The 15,758-nt window shown below is 40.7% G+C and overlaps 1 protein-coding gene across 2 annotated transcripts in view; it reads right to left on the minus strand.

Annotated features, from left to right (window-relative positions):
• Positions 1 to 1,862: 1,862 nt before the first annotated feature.
• Positions 1,863 to 15,758, minus strand: part of cdhr1a (cadherin-related family member 1a) — a 271,515-nt gene continuing 257,619 nt past the window's right edge. Inside the window, exons 15-31 of one of the 2 annotated variants that reach the window (XM_077496324.1) lie at positions 15,247 to 15,559; positions 14,200 to 14,295; positions 13,991 to 14,136; positions 13,856 to 13,906; positions 13,476 to 13,565; positions 13,081 to 13,167; positions 12,386 to 12,502; positions 11,459 to 11,602; positions 11,268 to 11,346; positions 11,064 to 11,164; positions 10,654 to 10,857; positions 9,172 to 9,324; positions 8,932 to 9,096; positions 7,795 to 7,862; positions 5,876 to 6,104; positions 5,378 to 5,635; positions 1,863 to 4,127 (exon numbers count right to left, since the gene is read on the minus strand). In XM_077496324.1, coding sequence (XP_077352450.1) covers positions 3,567 to 4,127; positions 5,378 to 5,635; positions 5,876 to 6,104; positions 7,795 to 7,862; positions 8,932 to 9,096; positions 9,172 to 9,324; positions 10,654 to 10,857; positions 11,064 to 11,164; positions 11,268 to 11,346; positions 11,459 to 11,602; positions 12,386 to 12,502; positions 13,081 to 13,167; positions 13,476 to 13,565; positions 13,856 to 13,906; positions 13,991 to 14,136; positions 14,200 to 14,295; positions 15,247 to 15,307 — 2,610 coding nt within the window. In that variant the 5' untranslated portion in view covers positions 15,308 to 15,559 and the 3' untranslated portion in view covers positions 1,863 to 3,566. The remainder of the gene's footprint in view (positions 4,128 to 5,377; positions 5,636 to 5,875; positions 6,105 to 7,794; positions 7,863 to 8,931; positions 9,097 to 9,171; positions 9,325 to 10,653; positions 10,858 to 11,063; positions 11,165 to 11,267; positions 11,347 to 11,458; positions 11,603 to 12,385; positions 12,503 to 13,080; positions 13,168 to 13,475; positions 13,566 to 13,855; positions 13,907 to 13,990; positions 14,137 to 14,199; positions 14,296 to 15,246; positions 15,560 to 15,758) is intronic. The other variant, XM_077496326.1, reaches the window with a different exon arrangement.

Genomic DNA, 15,758 nt, shown 5'->3' on the forward strand with positions numbered 1-15,758 from the left:
GAGCTACTACGCCCATTTCTATCACTACAGTGCAGTTAGCCATACCTGGCCAGTGGGGGCATACTAAACATAAAATTACCACTATGGTCAAACCTTCAAAACAAAGAAGAACTAACACAAAGTTACAACTTGGATAAGTGCTTATTTAAACTTAACTAATCTTAACCTCTTTACAAATTCATTAACTTATTAATTCCAAGTCCCCTTCACGATAATGGCTCCAACAATATCTATGATTGCGACTCAGTGGGTTGCTGAAATATTAGTTTTCAAATATATGCCTGTGAGTAATGTTATATAATGTTATATTATCTGTGCACGTGTTGTTCCACCATGCCATTCAAATATCTATTGCTTTGAAAGGGATGTAAAAAAAATGAGATTATCAATGCTAACCGTTAGCATGTCACTGATAAATTCATGCATAGCATGAAGATTGCAGGGGCTGTTTAGCCAAAGCTATGTGGTTCTTTTAAACAATGTGCAATTCACTTAAGTACCTAATTGAAGCCTCTCTTTTGATTAATCGTGGAAATGAAATGAGTTCACTGCCACATAAAAGGCCATGTATCGAGTACATGCAAACATAGCTTTAAAAAAAAAAAAAAAAAAAAACCTCCCAAGGATGGCTCATCAATATCTCAAGCCCCCACTCTGAAAACACGATGTAGTGGCCTCCATGAGACCCCCCCCCCCATAGGTTGTGTCCGTCCAGCATCAGTGCTTTTTTTGCAACTTCCCACTGTGTAATCCTCTATGCAGCAGTAATCCTGGCTGCCTCTTACATGGCATAATGCACGGTCATTTAGGCTGCTTCGCGTATTATTCCCTGTCCATTTCTCTTTTAATAGCCATTGAAAGTGTGTCATAGATTCCTCTTGATTTTTTAAAATTGTATTTATGGAATGATTCATTTCGCCTTGTGTTTATTGTCAGCGCTGGTTTTAAAATGCACCGAATAGTTGATTACTCACATCTTGTGAAAGTGAACCAGACGAGGTCCTATGCACCTTTGGTTTGCAGCCAACGGAGCAATATTGCAGAAAGATGAACAAGTTGGCCCTTGGATTAGCGAGGGTAATCTGCACATTCCGTGTTTTATGTAATTTTGAAAATATGCCGCTGCTGCATGTTTGGCTCCAAAATGCTCAGAGGGCGCTTTGAGTGTAACTTGGTAATTGGTAGTGCTCACGCTGGTGGTGATGCAAAGGGGATTGTACACATTGGGAGTCAAATGTGACTTATTTGGAGAACATCTGCTCAGATTTTTTGCTAAAAAATAAATAAATAATAATAATAATAATCAGAGACTGTTGTATAACTCTACCTCCACTGATTTCTATTGTCCTACTAAAATGTTTACTTTTTCAGACCAGGTAAATGGATGCATTTAATTTTTTGTTGGTTTGCTAGAATTTTATTTCAATTCATTTTATTTTAAAATATAATGTAATTTTAAATCTTATAAGATGTTATACAAAAATAAATGTCACAGTAATACATACAGTAAGTCATCTCTGAATATGTTTTAGAACCGGTTCGCACATGTTTAACCTACTAGATAACAGCCCAACTCTAACCCATTTTGAACTGGTTCTAGGATATTTCCCAAACTAACACGAGGTAATACGGGTCCACCTCTTCCTTCCATTTGTCTGGTGTCAAGTTTTGCAAACTGAAATTTCTTCTACACTTCCAGAAGGAGGTGCTAGAGCTTATCCATCCATTTTCATAACCGCTTACTCCTCACCAGGGTCGCGGGGTGCTAGAGCTTATAAACAAGCTAATTAGCGAAAGTGTTAAGCTGCTAAACGAAGTGTTGAAACATAAACCATCGGAAATAATGAAATAAACACGGGACAGGACTTTTAAGGACAACTTCATTGACAAAAATACAACCAAAAAGATACCACACAGCCAATATTGTGAATGTTGAACATATTGTTTACAAGAGAAGAAACAGACCATTTTCAGGACTGTGTTGCGCACCTGTGAGCAGTTGGGATTAAAAGCGGTCTTAACCGGATCAGTGCGGTTTCCTTCCTTTGGACCAGCTCAGGCTGATCCCTTTAGCCAGCGTCAGTGTCAGTGAAATCTCCCCGTAAGGAGATTGCTTGGAAACCAAATATACAGTCTTGTCTCAAAGTGCCTTCAATCCTTGACAAGAGACTTTTACACACAAATTGTACAAGCAACGAATGTTTTGAGGCTGGAAGCAGAATGACATGCTTGCTACGTAGAAAATGGGCCCCATATTGTACAACAGGGCAAACTGTGCAAAGTCCTAGACCACTAATAAAAGTTATCGATTTCACAGTTGTGTAGAGAAATAGATATAAAAGGTACTCACGGTTATGGAGTTCAGGATTTAAAGATTCAGAGTTTGCATCGACTCATCATCATGTTTGCATTGGTTTAATTCAAAGGTCACTATAGGCTTCATCTTTGTCAGTTTTTTTTTTTTCAGTATTATTCAGACAGAAGTGAGGATATTAGCATTTGATAACTTCTTTCCTTTCTCATGGTTTTGCCAATTGACCTGGTAAGACATTTTTCTGTCCTTGACTCCAGTTGAGAGCTAGTTTGAGAAGCATTATGGTCATTACTCGTTACTGTACACTGCTCTAAGGCTTGGTATAATTTCCGCTGTCCATGGCGATTTTCTAGATTGAGGATCTGTTTTTGATCAAATACGCAATGGAAGGCCACCACAGATGAAAACACTGAACTTCTAGAGTAGATGTTCGTGGAAAGTCAAGGAAAGTCAATCCAGAAGGTTGTTCTAAAACTCATGATCCACAAAAGCTGTATTTAGTCTTCAAGCGGAAGATTCTGATGCTCAACAACCTAAATTTCGTACACATTGTCACTCTGAAAGAGCCACTGAAACAAGGTTTAGTTGATTCCAAGTTCCAGTGCTGCCTCTAGAATCCAGAGTCTCTAATCAAAGACAAGCAAAGAAGATCTAGTCTAGATCGTCTTTACAGAAACACCTGCTCTAGGAGTTCTGTGTTTTAATCGGTTGTGATAGTCGCAGACCTCCTGCTGCATGGTTTGACAAAAACAGATCTTGTTTCAACAAAATTGCCGTGGATAGCATATATTTTACCACAATTAGATCAATGTGTGACGTGAATAAAGCTTCTCAAAGTAGCACTGAACTGTAGTCTGAGATCGAAAACCTTCTTACCAGGCGCTGCAAAGTCAAAGTTGTCAAATGCTGATGGGCTCACGTCTGCTTGAATGATACCAGAACTGTAATAATGTTCTATTGTAATAGTGTTCTCAGGAAATGTGTAGTGACTTTTGGGTCACCCTGTATGCGGTTGTTGATTGACGAAATGACCCAAGTAATGACTTGACTCGTTTAAAATCTAGCAAGGACTCGGCTGGAGTCTTGAGGACTTGACTTCCTTTGCTTGAAACTTGAAGTTAAATCTCGAGACCTCTGATGAAAACTGAAATGGTTTTATCTATAGTATCTAAAGCTTGTGGTGGCCTAAGACTTTTGCACTTTTACACTCACACAGACACAAACATACTTGCGCACACGCATACACAAAGCACTATAAGTGATTGAGCATCTGCTTCTGCTCCAGTCTCATTTTCAGTTCTGACACCAGCGCCTTGTTGACCTTGTCCTGCGCTAACGACTTCTTCTTGGGCCGTGCCGCTACGGTAGCCGAGACGGTGGGCACCACGCACTTCCTCTCCCCGGGGACGTAGGGCGGCGGCGGAGGCGGAAGCGAGGGGGCGCGGGGCGGCGGCGGCGGTGGCGGAGGCCAGTGCCTGACCACGTTGCCCACGTTATTGTTGTGGTTGACGTTTTCCACCACGTCCCCGGTGTCCTGCTCCTCCTCCTCGACCTGGAACTTGGCTTCGGGGTTCTCCGCTTTCCTGAAGAGGTTCTTGAAGGTCCACGTGTGCTGGTTGCGGGGCCGCCTCCTGATGCGGCGGTTGGGCACCACCCGGTTGGACTTTTTGTTGCGCACGAAGGTGACAGTGGAGATGACGACCGTGACCGTGACCATTAAGCTAATGATGCCCGCGAGTACGCCTACGATTTGGAAGGGCTTGTTTTTATTGTGCATTAAAAATGATTCCAAAGTCCCCTCTTTGAGTTTGGTCTGTAAAAGAGCACAAGGAGAACGGACATCCATTGTCACACGTGTTATCTTTTCGTGTTCCCTCTATTTGCACGTACTATTTTGGCAAAGGTGTTTAAAACATCTCGAAATGAAATAAGCTGCCATAGTAAAAATAAAAAAATAAAAATATACTGCATACACTTGAAATCAAAACACACCAAGTCTGGATATTATAACGATATTTGTTTTGCTATTTCAAGACAAGATCAGAGAGGTTGTCCAGGAAACCGTTGCTGAGACCATTCAGCATTTCACAATTAACATTTAACATAATTTGGGTGCCATACTTTTCAAAAAGGGAACATAATGATTCATATTGTGCTCCTTTACAGACACAGCTCACTCCAGAAGGAACCAAATAATAAATAGCTCCGAAAGCTTCAAGAACAAAACTACAATTTATGTTTGTGCTGATGATCTGAAGGCAAGCGTCGCTCATGGCCTCCTAATAATCTTTCTGATCTTGCCCTGAGGTTTGACACGGGACTTTTTCACAGAGTTCCAGTATATGAGAGTGGAAATGAGGATTGTGAGGGAAATGGCGAAGGTGACAGCGGTCATAAAAATCCCAAACACAGCCCCCGGTCGTTTCCTTAGTCCCAGGAAGTACGACACAAATCTGGATTTGACCTGAAAACATGACAACGTGACACAAGAGATCTTGTAAGACACCGCCACAATCAAATTGATCTGGTGGACGCTGTTCAATAGGGTGGTGATTTTTAAATCCAAACGTGAAATTTAATTCTTGAAATATTAAATAAACTTTTTGGAACGGCAGTTGAAGTTTCAAAGTCAACAACTATGCACTCTAAATTACATGTTGGTCAAAGATGGAGATGATGTGAACTGAAAAAAAAAATGACTGCAAATGAGTCATTTGAGAGCTTTTTTGTGGCTCTCTAGTATTTCCAACCAGACAAACATGCTGCCACAAGAAGGAATTCCCCACACAAATAAACTGCATTCTTGAAAAAACGGACAGACAGATGTGGTTGCCTGATGATGAGACTAGTATGAAAATAATTCATTTATTCAACTCATTTTTGGTATGCTGTCCTACTGCACTACATATTTTAATGTCACTGTTAATGGTGGGTATTTAGAGTTTGTTCCTGTTTAAGAACCACTGTGATAGAATATTTCAAACCCTTTTGCACCTGTTATGTTGGCATCGTCATTTCCGACACGACTCAGACTGCTGGATATGTAAAAATGAGGCTACTCACCGCTTCGGTGATGTCGATCTTGACCACGGCGGTGGTGCTGAACGACGGCTGGCCGAGGTCACGGGCCTGCACCACCAGCGACCAGGTCAAATCTCTCTGCTTGGTGATGTTGTGAATGATGGCCATGGACTTGATGTACGACTTGAGGTTGATCTCGCCGGTGTCGGCGTCGATGTCAAAAATGTTGTTGTCCGGCTCGGCTTTCATGATGGCGTATTCGATCACGTTGTTGGGAATCTCGGCATCGTCGTCTACGGCCTGTGAACGGAACGGCATTAGAAGTTAATATAATATCCAAATGCAGCTTTCAGATCAAAGGTGTCCAAAATTTTCTCAGAGGAAGTGACAAGACAACTAATTTAGAATATAAGGATATCCCACTAGAATAGACTGCCAGCCATTTTAGCTCATTTGACTGACTGATCTTAAGACCCACATAATATTGTGTCTTTGGCCACCCCTTGTTGTAGGCCCTTAAATAAATGATACAAGCATCACCTCAATTTTGACTGGCGCTCCAATCACCATGGTCTTCTCCAGGAAGTTATCATTGAAAGCAGGCGGGTGGTCGTTCAGGTCCAATACGGTGACGAACACCTCAGCCAGGCTGTACTTGCCCTCCGAGTCCTCCGCCTTGACGTAGAAGTTGTACTTAGACCGCACCTCCGCATCCAGGCTGGCCCAAGGCTGTGTGTAGATGATCCCAGTGGAAGGCTGGATCAAGAATCTGAAAATGGACCGTGTGTATGTGTTACCATAGCTACCTAGCTAGTTAGCAGCTATCTAACTTATGGCTAGTTATCTAGCTATCTGGTTTAGTTAGCTATCTAACTCATTACATAGTTAGCTAGTTAGCAAGCTATCTTACAAACTATCTAGCTGTTTGAGTCGTGATGAAACCATTCTTGCTCCCCCAGAATAGCACAGGGAGTTGATTGATCTTGTTTTTCAACAAGTATCTAACCTTGACATGATTGAGATGGATGTGTTTAGTTACTCTCGGGTGACTTTGGCAGAGTGTGTGGTGGTTAGAACTAGAAGCAAACAACAGTCTATTTTCACCTCCTATCCTATTATAGGATTAACAAGGGCAAGCGACAGGGTAGCAAAGATTTCATGATCTCTTCCATGCTCAAGTCAAATAAAGCACTAAGGGGTATATTCACTAAGAATGCACTGCATCCGGTAATAGCACGAAATATTGCACCACAACTGCACCCGCAGTCTGCGCCCAGTTACCCACCTATTCATTAAGGATATTGCTCTAATAATATACCGGCGAAAACACGGCCACAACACTGACAGCTTGGAGCAAATTTGCACCTGAATTACCACACATGGCAATGGATTTGCGCCAAGAACATGGTTGTTATGGTAACAGTTGTGAGAAAGATGACATTATCAGAAAGCGAGGTTGGACCAGGAGTAAGCGGTTATAGCGCCATTAAGCTGTACAGAGCAGAGAGGATGACGACGTAATTCATTCATAAAGTACAAATTATTGGTGCGATCGTTTTTTATAAATATATTTTCAGAGGTTGGCGTGGGCGTACAGTATGCATCTGGCACGTAAAAATGATCGTAAAATGCCTCCCCGCCATTGCCGATCAGCCCGTGTTACGTTATGTGTTCTAAACCAACATGGAAAAAATGTCCCCCTCCCACTCTCTCTCTCTTTGCCATGCACTGCTGTCATGATCGATGTTGCGGCAGGTTTATACATGCTTTCCATAAACGATATTTGCGTCACACAAACTCCGTGTGGCTATTAGCGCTGGCATTAGTGAATTAGACGCTGTATATAAATGAGTCTCATTTGCATTGGGGTGGGCATACTTTGCGTCAAATGTATGCAAATTACCTAATTTTCATAAGCGCAAATAACACCGGCGCACCGTGGTGCAATCTTGTTGGCAGCACACTTAGTGACGGATTTCCCCATCTGCCCGCGTTGAGTGAATTAGGCGCCCCCGGCTTGCTATATTTTTACCGGTTAGCGCCGTGCAAAGGTCGACGCAAACCTTTAGTGAATATGCCCCTATGTGTTTTTTGATTGTAGTGCATTCTTTGAAAAGACTGTGCCATGGCTTAGTAATAACAGATCCTCACTGAAATGCCACTAAAGCAAACATTTTAAATATTGTTATTGTCTCTGCAAGATTAAGGTACAAGAGGCTGGGATTACATTCTGACATCCAGAGAGAAAAGTGACCCCACCTGAGCCTGGATTCTCTGGCATTATATATATATTTGTGTGTACAGGAAATCTATTCATAAAAGTTCAGACGAGGGACAATAACAGGAAATCTTCACAGGGATGAGTTCTGATATTGAAACAAATCTGCAGCGATCATTGGCAGCAAACAATAAACAAAACATTTCGTTTATTTCATTCCAAGCGTTCGTAATATACTCACAAGTCAGCCCCAGATCCATAGATGGAGTACTTCACATCCCCCCATGGTCCTGAGTCTGGGTCTATTGCCTATACAACAACAGAAAAAAAAAAACGTGTCAAAACAATAATGATGTAATGGTTTTATCTTAAAACAACCATTTGAAACATTTTGGTGCGACATTTTGGTTTGTAATCAAGAAAATGGCGTAGATGTCATTATCATGGTGATATGTGATCACTTGCTATAGTGGTCTATATATGATGTTTAGGCCTTTCAACTCTGCTGGGGCTCCAAATAAACCTGACAGGCTGACCCCATCAGAATATGACATGTCGTATTTTTACAGGGATGGAACTGATTAAAGGCATTTGATTTCATTTTAATGGGAGGAAAATAGTTTAATACACAAGTAACTTGAGTTTGGTCACGGAACGAATTAAAGTCTAGTTGTTTCTGCAAAATGATCGGAAAATGACGCGGCGCTGACAGGTCACGAACACGATGTTGCGGTTATAAAAAGAACGCTTGTTTGATGTCATCATCACATCATCATGTCATCGGCTAATCTGTTGCATCAGTGAGGCCTGTTCGCTGTCTCCGTGTGTGCAAGGTCACTTGTCGGCTGTTCTTTTATCTGATTGAAATTGCCTGGGATCAAGGCAGCGAGCCTTTGCTGGTGTTCACGCAACGGGAGGATTTACGGGGCCTCTGAACACAAGCAGCGCTCATGTGAAGGACGACTGGATGACAGAAGTCCGAAAATTGGTGCCTTTCTGTGGCTTGGATCAATCAGCCGGGCGGTGTTTCAATAACATTCCCGAATAGCTTACTTGACCTTAAAATTTGTTCAGAACACAGTATGTCTGCACATATTTTGTCCAGCTTAAAAAAAAAAAAAAAGAGAGAGAGAGGAATAACAGGGAATTTGGTGTTACACAACAAAATGAAAGTGATAGCCATCTGGCAGCTTCCCTCGCCTAGCTTTTATCTACATGTTTTCACATATTATCCCTACCTCAGCACCAAAAGTCTACATTTAGAGAATTAAAGCCTCTTTCTGGCATTTTGTTCAAATCGAGCATTCCTCTTGAGCTCGCAGTGACGTACGCTGATGCGGGTGTATTTTTAGACGGGGATGATGGGCGACTTTCTCACCAGGACGGACACAACATTCGAGCCGCCAGGTGAATTCTCTGGGATTCGGGCGATGTAGTAGTCCGTGGAGAATTTAGGGGCGTTGTCGTTTGTGTCCATCAGATGGATGATGATGTCGGCGGTGGAGCTGAACCTCTCCGGTGTGTCGATCTCGACGGCGAGCAGCTGAAATAGACACATTTCTGAAAATGAAAATGATGATAATTGGGGAAAATGGTTTGCCCTTAATAACGCACGCACCTTGTACGTGAGGAAGTGATGCTTCTCATAATCCATGGCTGCCGAGTCCTCCACCAGGATTGTGACTTGGGCCTCGTTCAGTACCGTCTGTGGGACCACGCGTAGCATTCTTCCAGGTCCAATGAGCCTCAGGTTGAATTTTGCATTGGCGCCCTAAAAGTACACAACATTACACTCTAGTAAAGTGTGATCAACTTTACACAAATCTGATCAGCTGGATCGGATCGGCCAATATTTTGTATGTTATGCTAATTTTTTGATTGGCTGCAACGTCTGTAATTTCTCGATCATCAATGACAATGACAATGAATATTACAGTTGCTACTCATGTACGATTTTGCCCCTACCTAACAATATGTAGTCTGATTCTTGAGTCGGCTAATCGATACCAGTAACAATTTTCTTTCTGTTTCAATACTATATTCATACCACATTTTTAGTCCCCCCACCCACCTCTAATTTGCATACTTTTGCATTAGAAAGATTGCTAAACATTTGTAAAAATGCTTGCAAATACTTCTGTTGAGACTACAGATAGAAATTAGCCAATAATCTGGCATATTTATCTACATAAATATACACTGCCTTCTTTAAAATTAAATAAATTATCTTTTTTATATATGAAGTAAATAAAAAAGTTATTTAAATATACATATTGCTTCATCTTGTGATGGGATCGATGTTTGTGTTTTTTCTTCCAACTTGCTGATCAACGATCGGTCCAAAGAATCCCAATCGTGCAAAGCCTACTGTGCAATATAGAAAAACTTTTTATATCCCTGTGTAGCGTCGTCACAAAAAATTATATTTGGGATGCAAACTACACGCGACTAATTTTCCCCTTCATTGTGGACCAGCTGATCAATCAGCATGTCAACAAAAACAGCACAATGGCATGAGCATCTCACAGTTCCTCGCAGCAAGAAACATTGCCGTTCTGGTGCGATCTCCCTACTCACATGACCTGACCGCCACCACATTTTCTGCCTGTTTTCCCAACCTTGAAGGTGTAATCAAGGGGACCCATTTTGAAGACAGTTAGGACGTCAAAATGGCGTCTTAATGGCATCATTTCTGACAAACCTTGTACTATTCTATAGAGCACTATCCACTATCTTTTTTAGAATATGCTATATAGACAACAATCCATGCAAGAACCAGCTATTTCAATCACAGTAAAATGATTGTATAGCACTATGAATGGTATTCCAACAAACAATCAATAGCAGTCAACGCAATTACCGGTACATTTTTGTACCTGGAATCAAAACGAGACTTGCGTAAACTGACAAATGCCACATTTAGCTTTTAATTTGTGTCCTTGAACAGGACTGAAAGCGATAACAGCAGCTCAAAGGCGTCTCATAGCCACAAAGTTGGCCACGTCGGTTCCAACCATTTCTCATTACTTAAATGGTGAAACGCGGACATGTGGAATGTTACGCAACACCACCAGAGTTCCTTTGCTTTGATGTTGCTCACCTGATCAGAGTCGCTGACTGTGATTTTAAGCCCCCGTAGTATCTCCCCTTCCGGGGGATGCTCGTACATGGTCAGCTCAAAAGTGCTTTGGGTGCCATTTTCGCCGTAGAAAGTGGGCGGGTTGTTGTTCAAGTCAACCACGCGGATCACCACCGTGGTCTCGCCGTAGTCCAGTAGACGGCCTCTGGGACTTGTTTCAGATGCCTGGAATTGGGGGATGGGGGTCCAAATTAGGCCATATGAAAACATTTTTTTAAATTGTGTATGTATGTATCATAAGAAAACAGATTTTTAATGAAACTGCAAATCGTCTCTGCTGGGCGGAAACCTTGTATGTCTAAATATGGTCAATTTCTTTTTTTTTTTTTTTTTTTACGAATATATCAAAACACACATTTCTGAATACTTACTTTAACTTTAATATTAAAGATTTCTCGCTTTAGAAACATGGGACTTGTTAGCAAGGTGATCCGACCAGTGGTCTCATTGATGCTGAAAACTCCATCATCGCCTTTAAACAAATAAATATATGTCAACCAGAGTGGCAGCATACACATACAATGTGACACATTTTTTTGAGGATATATTTCACAATAATTGTTTTGCGAACTTACCTTCTTCAAAAGAATAACGAATTGGATTTGGGTTTCCCACGTCGCCATCTTTGGCCACAACAGTGAATATTTCGGACCCCTGGGAAACGAAACAGAATATTAGTTATATAAATTAAAATATAAACACAAACTGGAAATGGCAAGTACATTTTATTGTTAAAAATGTCAAGCAACGCAAAGTATATACTCACAGGCAGTGACACTTCATAAACATAGCCAAAGTAAGGCGTCCCGATAAAAGTAGGAGGCGTGTCTTGTGTATCTATCACATTAATTGTCAGGGTAGCCGAGGATGACAAAAATTGCTCTTTGCCGTTGAACATGCCTCCACCATCCTGCAAAAAGTCATGGAAAATCATGTTTAAAAAAGTGGAAGTCAACCTCAAACATTTCTTGACAACAATATGTTATGTGTGACCTCACTAGTCTGAACATGACATTCTGATTAATATTACATTTGTGGAATATGAGTTATGAAGCAAAATCCAGCTGTTTTTGTCCATCTCGGGGGCGGCCATTTTGCCACTTGCTGTCGACTGAAGATGACATCAATGTTGCTCAGCAGGCAACGACCAATCACAGCTCACCTGCTCTCAGAAGCTGCACTGTGATTGGTTGTTACCTGAGACCTGAGCAACATTGATGCCATTTTCAGTTGACAGCAAGTGGCAAAATGGCCGCCCCCTGAGATGGATAAAATCGGCTGGATTTGCTGCTTGACTCATATTCCACAAACACAATATTAACCAGAATAGCATATTTACATGAGTGGGGCTGCATTATTGTCAAGCAAAATTTTGGGGGTTGACTTCTACTTTAATAATTGCCATTGTGTAAAAGCATATATAAATTCAAATAAACGACAAATCATTAGCAACACCAAACCAATTTATGTGGCATGGGTTTTTTATCTAAACAATTTGATAACAAATCTCAATAAATGGGGTGCGATACGATTCAAGTGTATCGATTGAATTTGATTCAATCATATAAACAATTTTACAATTGAAATTATATTTTGTTACACCCTGAATATATATGTGTATAAAAATAGCCCCCTAGAGGAAAATGACACCTTCATTTCTTAATATTAAAATATGCTGTGATCCACTGCAAACCTTTGCAATGACAACGACAAAATGTGTTTTTGTTTTCTCATAGTCCAGCGTTTCCTCAAGCTTGATGCGAATGACTCCACTATGTCTGTCAATGGTAAACAAACTGGACTGCGCATTCTGCAACAGAGAGCACAATAAAAGAAGGATTAAAAAAAAAAAAAAAGGAAAAGAGCAAATTGACTCAAACAAGGTCACATGAGTGAAAGCCTCTAAGTTGAATCCCCATTACGAGCTCTCACGTGAGCGAGCACCCAGAGTGCTCAGATGGAAACATGTATGAAAACACTAAGGGGCCGCTTGAACGAGGCCACGTATAGTGCATTTCTTTTTGTCCATCTGGATGTGAGGAGCCCATATGCTCCGTATACGCAGGTGAAAGCTGCCCCTGGCCAGATGTGCACCGTCTCACTGGTCCTCGCCACCACGGGCCAGATGCTCTTAAAAGCCCCAAAGCGCACACTAACATTGATGGCCATTCGGTCGCCAAATCAGCCACACGTGCGCAAATGAAATTGTTATGTTAATCCTCACAACTAATGCATAAACGCTCACTTTGAAACGGAGCAAATCATTGTCACTGCATCTGGACCGGCCATCACATGCATCATTTGATGGTAGAAAATAATTAAACGAGGGTGTAAACATGTAGTGGGGTTATAAAATGTATGTGTGTGGGGGCAATTGCTGCCAATTACCAGTAGGTAGTAGTTGACCGATCCCCCTGAACCTGTGTCTTTGTCCACAGCCTGTGCTTTGAAGATGCTGTGTCCGGACTCTGTGGTCTACAATGAGCACACCATACAGGATGTAAATAAAAGTTTGAGATACAAATTGAAAAAAGATATTGAGGATATATATATATATATAGTTCAAAAAATAAAATAAATATGTTTGTAAGAATATGAAGGATCTATCTATCTATCGGCTAGCTAATGGCGCTATCTATCGGCTAGCTAATGGCGCTATCTATCTATCTATCTATCTATCTAATGGCACTATCTATCTATCTATCTATCTATCGGCGCTACCTACCTACCTATCTATCTATCTATCTATCTATCTATGATGTTGATTTGTAAAACCCACATACTTCAAGGACATCAATGATGGCAGGCATATTTTGGAATTCCGGTTTCTCGTCATTTGTGTCCATCACAAATATTGTCACTCTTTCTACAACCTGAAAAGGAAGAACCGCACTGATTAAAAACAAACTTTTGCTATATTGTATATTTAGTGTGACAGGTATAACATCATACAACACACTGCTGTACGCTAATTGCAATTAAGCTAGGCATTAGCAGCTAACCTTAGCCATCGACCAGTTCCTATTCCACAGTTGTTGTTTTTTGTGCCATTTTTGTTAACAGTTCAGCCTTGGTAGAGTTCACTATTCTTTGCTAAACAACACTGTGGCCTGAGGCTTGCTCTATAGTCAGTAGCTACTGATAGCATTCAGTAGAGTGTTACCTTGCTTTTGCCATCTGAGATGCTGACCATAACATTGAATGAATCTTGTTTCTGAGCAGGGAAAGAACACAAATTTATATTTCTTCAAATACGTTGTATTTCGGAACTCTGAATTTTAGCGTCCCTAATGTTCACCTCTCGATCCAGCCTTTGCACTAAGGTAATATTTCCAGTTTTGGGGTTGACCCTGAAGTACTCCTTGGAACCTGGATCAAACGAAAGGCCATAGCTCACCTCCTGACCTTCAGGGTCGGTGCCATTAAGGCAGTAAATCTGTGTGCCTAAAAAGAAATGCAATCATTTTAAACACACAACATCTGGTGGTGGTCACCAGCCAAGCTCACCAACAGGCGTGTCCTCCGAGAGGCTGAACAGCGCCATGTTGCCGTTGTTGCTGTACGGTCCATTGTCAAAGAAATATGGGGCAAAGTCTGCTTGAGCTGAGGAAAGTAAAAGGAAAAAAGTATATAATGACTAGTGGCAGAGTCACTGAGAAACCAACGGCAATAAGAAGAAGGTTGTCAACATGGTGCCAGTCTTACTGTACTTTATGTATAATGCATACTTTACTTCATTATTTATATTTTTGACAATTTTCACTATTGACTCCACAACATTTACGAAATAAATTCTTGTTGACTCTTGAAACGTGGAGGATAGTAGGCTTAGTATAGTCTTGTCCTCTCAATAATCATTTCCATAGTTTTGAGTTAAAGACTGCATGTCTCTTAGGGAAACCCAAAGAGAGAAATATTAACATTCAAAAACTCCCCGTCCACCCTGGAGAAGTACACTGAGGCAAGTTAAATTATTAATTCAAGTGAAGCCAAAATGTCAAGATTCTTTCTTGTTTAGGGTTACGGCTAACATGAAAGCCAAGCTAGCATATTTTAGCTAACTTCACTCATTAGCCAAAAATTGAGATCTTTAACTACACTGCTAAAATAAACTTGAAAAATTAATTTAAATTTAAAATATATCTCAAGCCTTTTTTTTTATTCTAATGCTTGACTGTAAGAAAGTCAAATACAGAAAAAGCCAAACACTTTTAAACATTTTACTAAAGTAATATTCTAAAAGGGCAAACCAAATTTTACTCTTATTACCCTACCACTTACAATCAATACAAGATAGAATGGCGCAAACATTTTTCTTGGTCCCGTCTGGATTAAAGGTGAGTTACGTCAGCGTTCCTACAAACCTTTTCTTTATAGATCTCTGATGACCACGATAATGTTTTGTTGTGTGTGTATCAATATGTTCAGATTGCAATTTCACAACAGTGCTGACCTGAATCTATATTATCAACCACATAAATATCTCTTAACCACATCCTACTCTCTTCCTGAACTAACTCTACACCCACCTGTACATTATAAGAACAAACTTACCCAAGCAGACGCGCAAAAAAGAAAAGAGCAGTGGCAAATGTGTAATCTTCACATACTTCATCCTTTAAAACGTGAAGCGGTGAAGTCGCACCATGAAGGCGAGCGCATGAGGTGCACCTGTCAAGGTGTTTGCTGTCCGACTGAAGGCAGGTGCTCCCGGGCTAATCCAATGACACTTCTTAGGAGTCCCTCCTGGTGCTGCTCAAGTCCAAACGGGCTTCGCGAAAACATCACAGACAAGGTCTGGAGATCGTTCGTCTTTCTTTCATATTCATTCATGGTTCATTTGTCTTCATTTAAGCGTAACGCTAGCCTATAACAGCAAAAGAAATTGTGTACGATACAGTTGATATTGTTCATTATGGGTTGTATTTGTTAAAAAAAAATTTTTTTTAAATGCATGGGAAAGAAAATAATTTATATAAAAGATTTATTAAATTGAGAACTGTGGAAGCTGAAACAAAGTACAAGATCTATAAAAATAAATTAGCAAATATTATTCGAATAAGAAA

This window comes from Festucalex cinctus, chromosome 14 (genome assembly GCF_051991245.1).
Source record: "Festucalex cinctus isolate MCC-2025b chromosome 14, RoL_Fcin_1.0, whole genome shotgun sequence".
Lineage (NCBI taxonomy): Eukaryota > Metazoa > Chordata > Actinopteri > Syngnathiformes > Syngnathidae > Festucalex > Festucalex cinctus.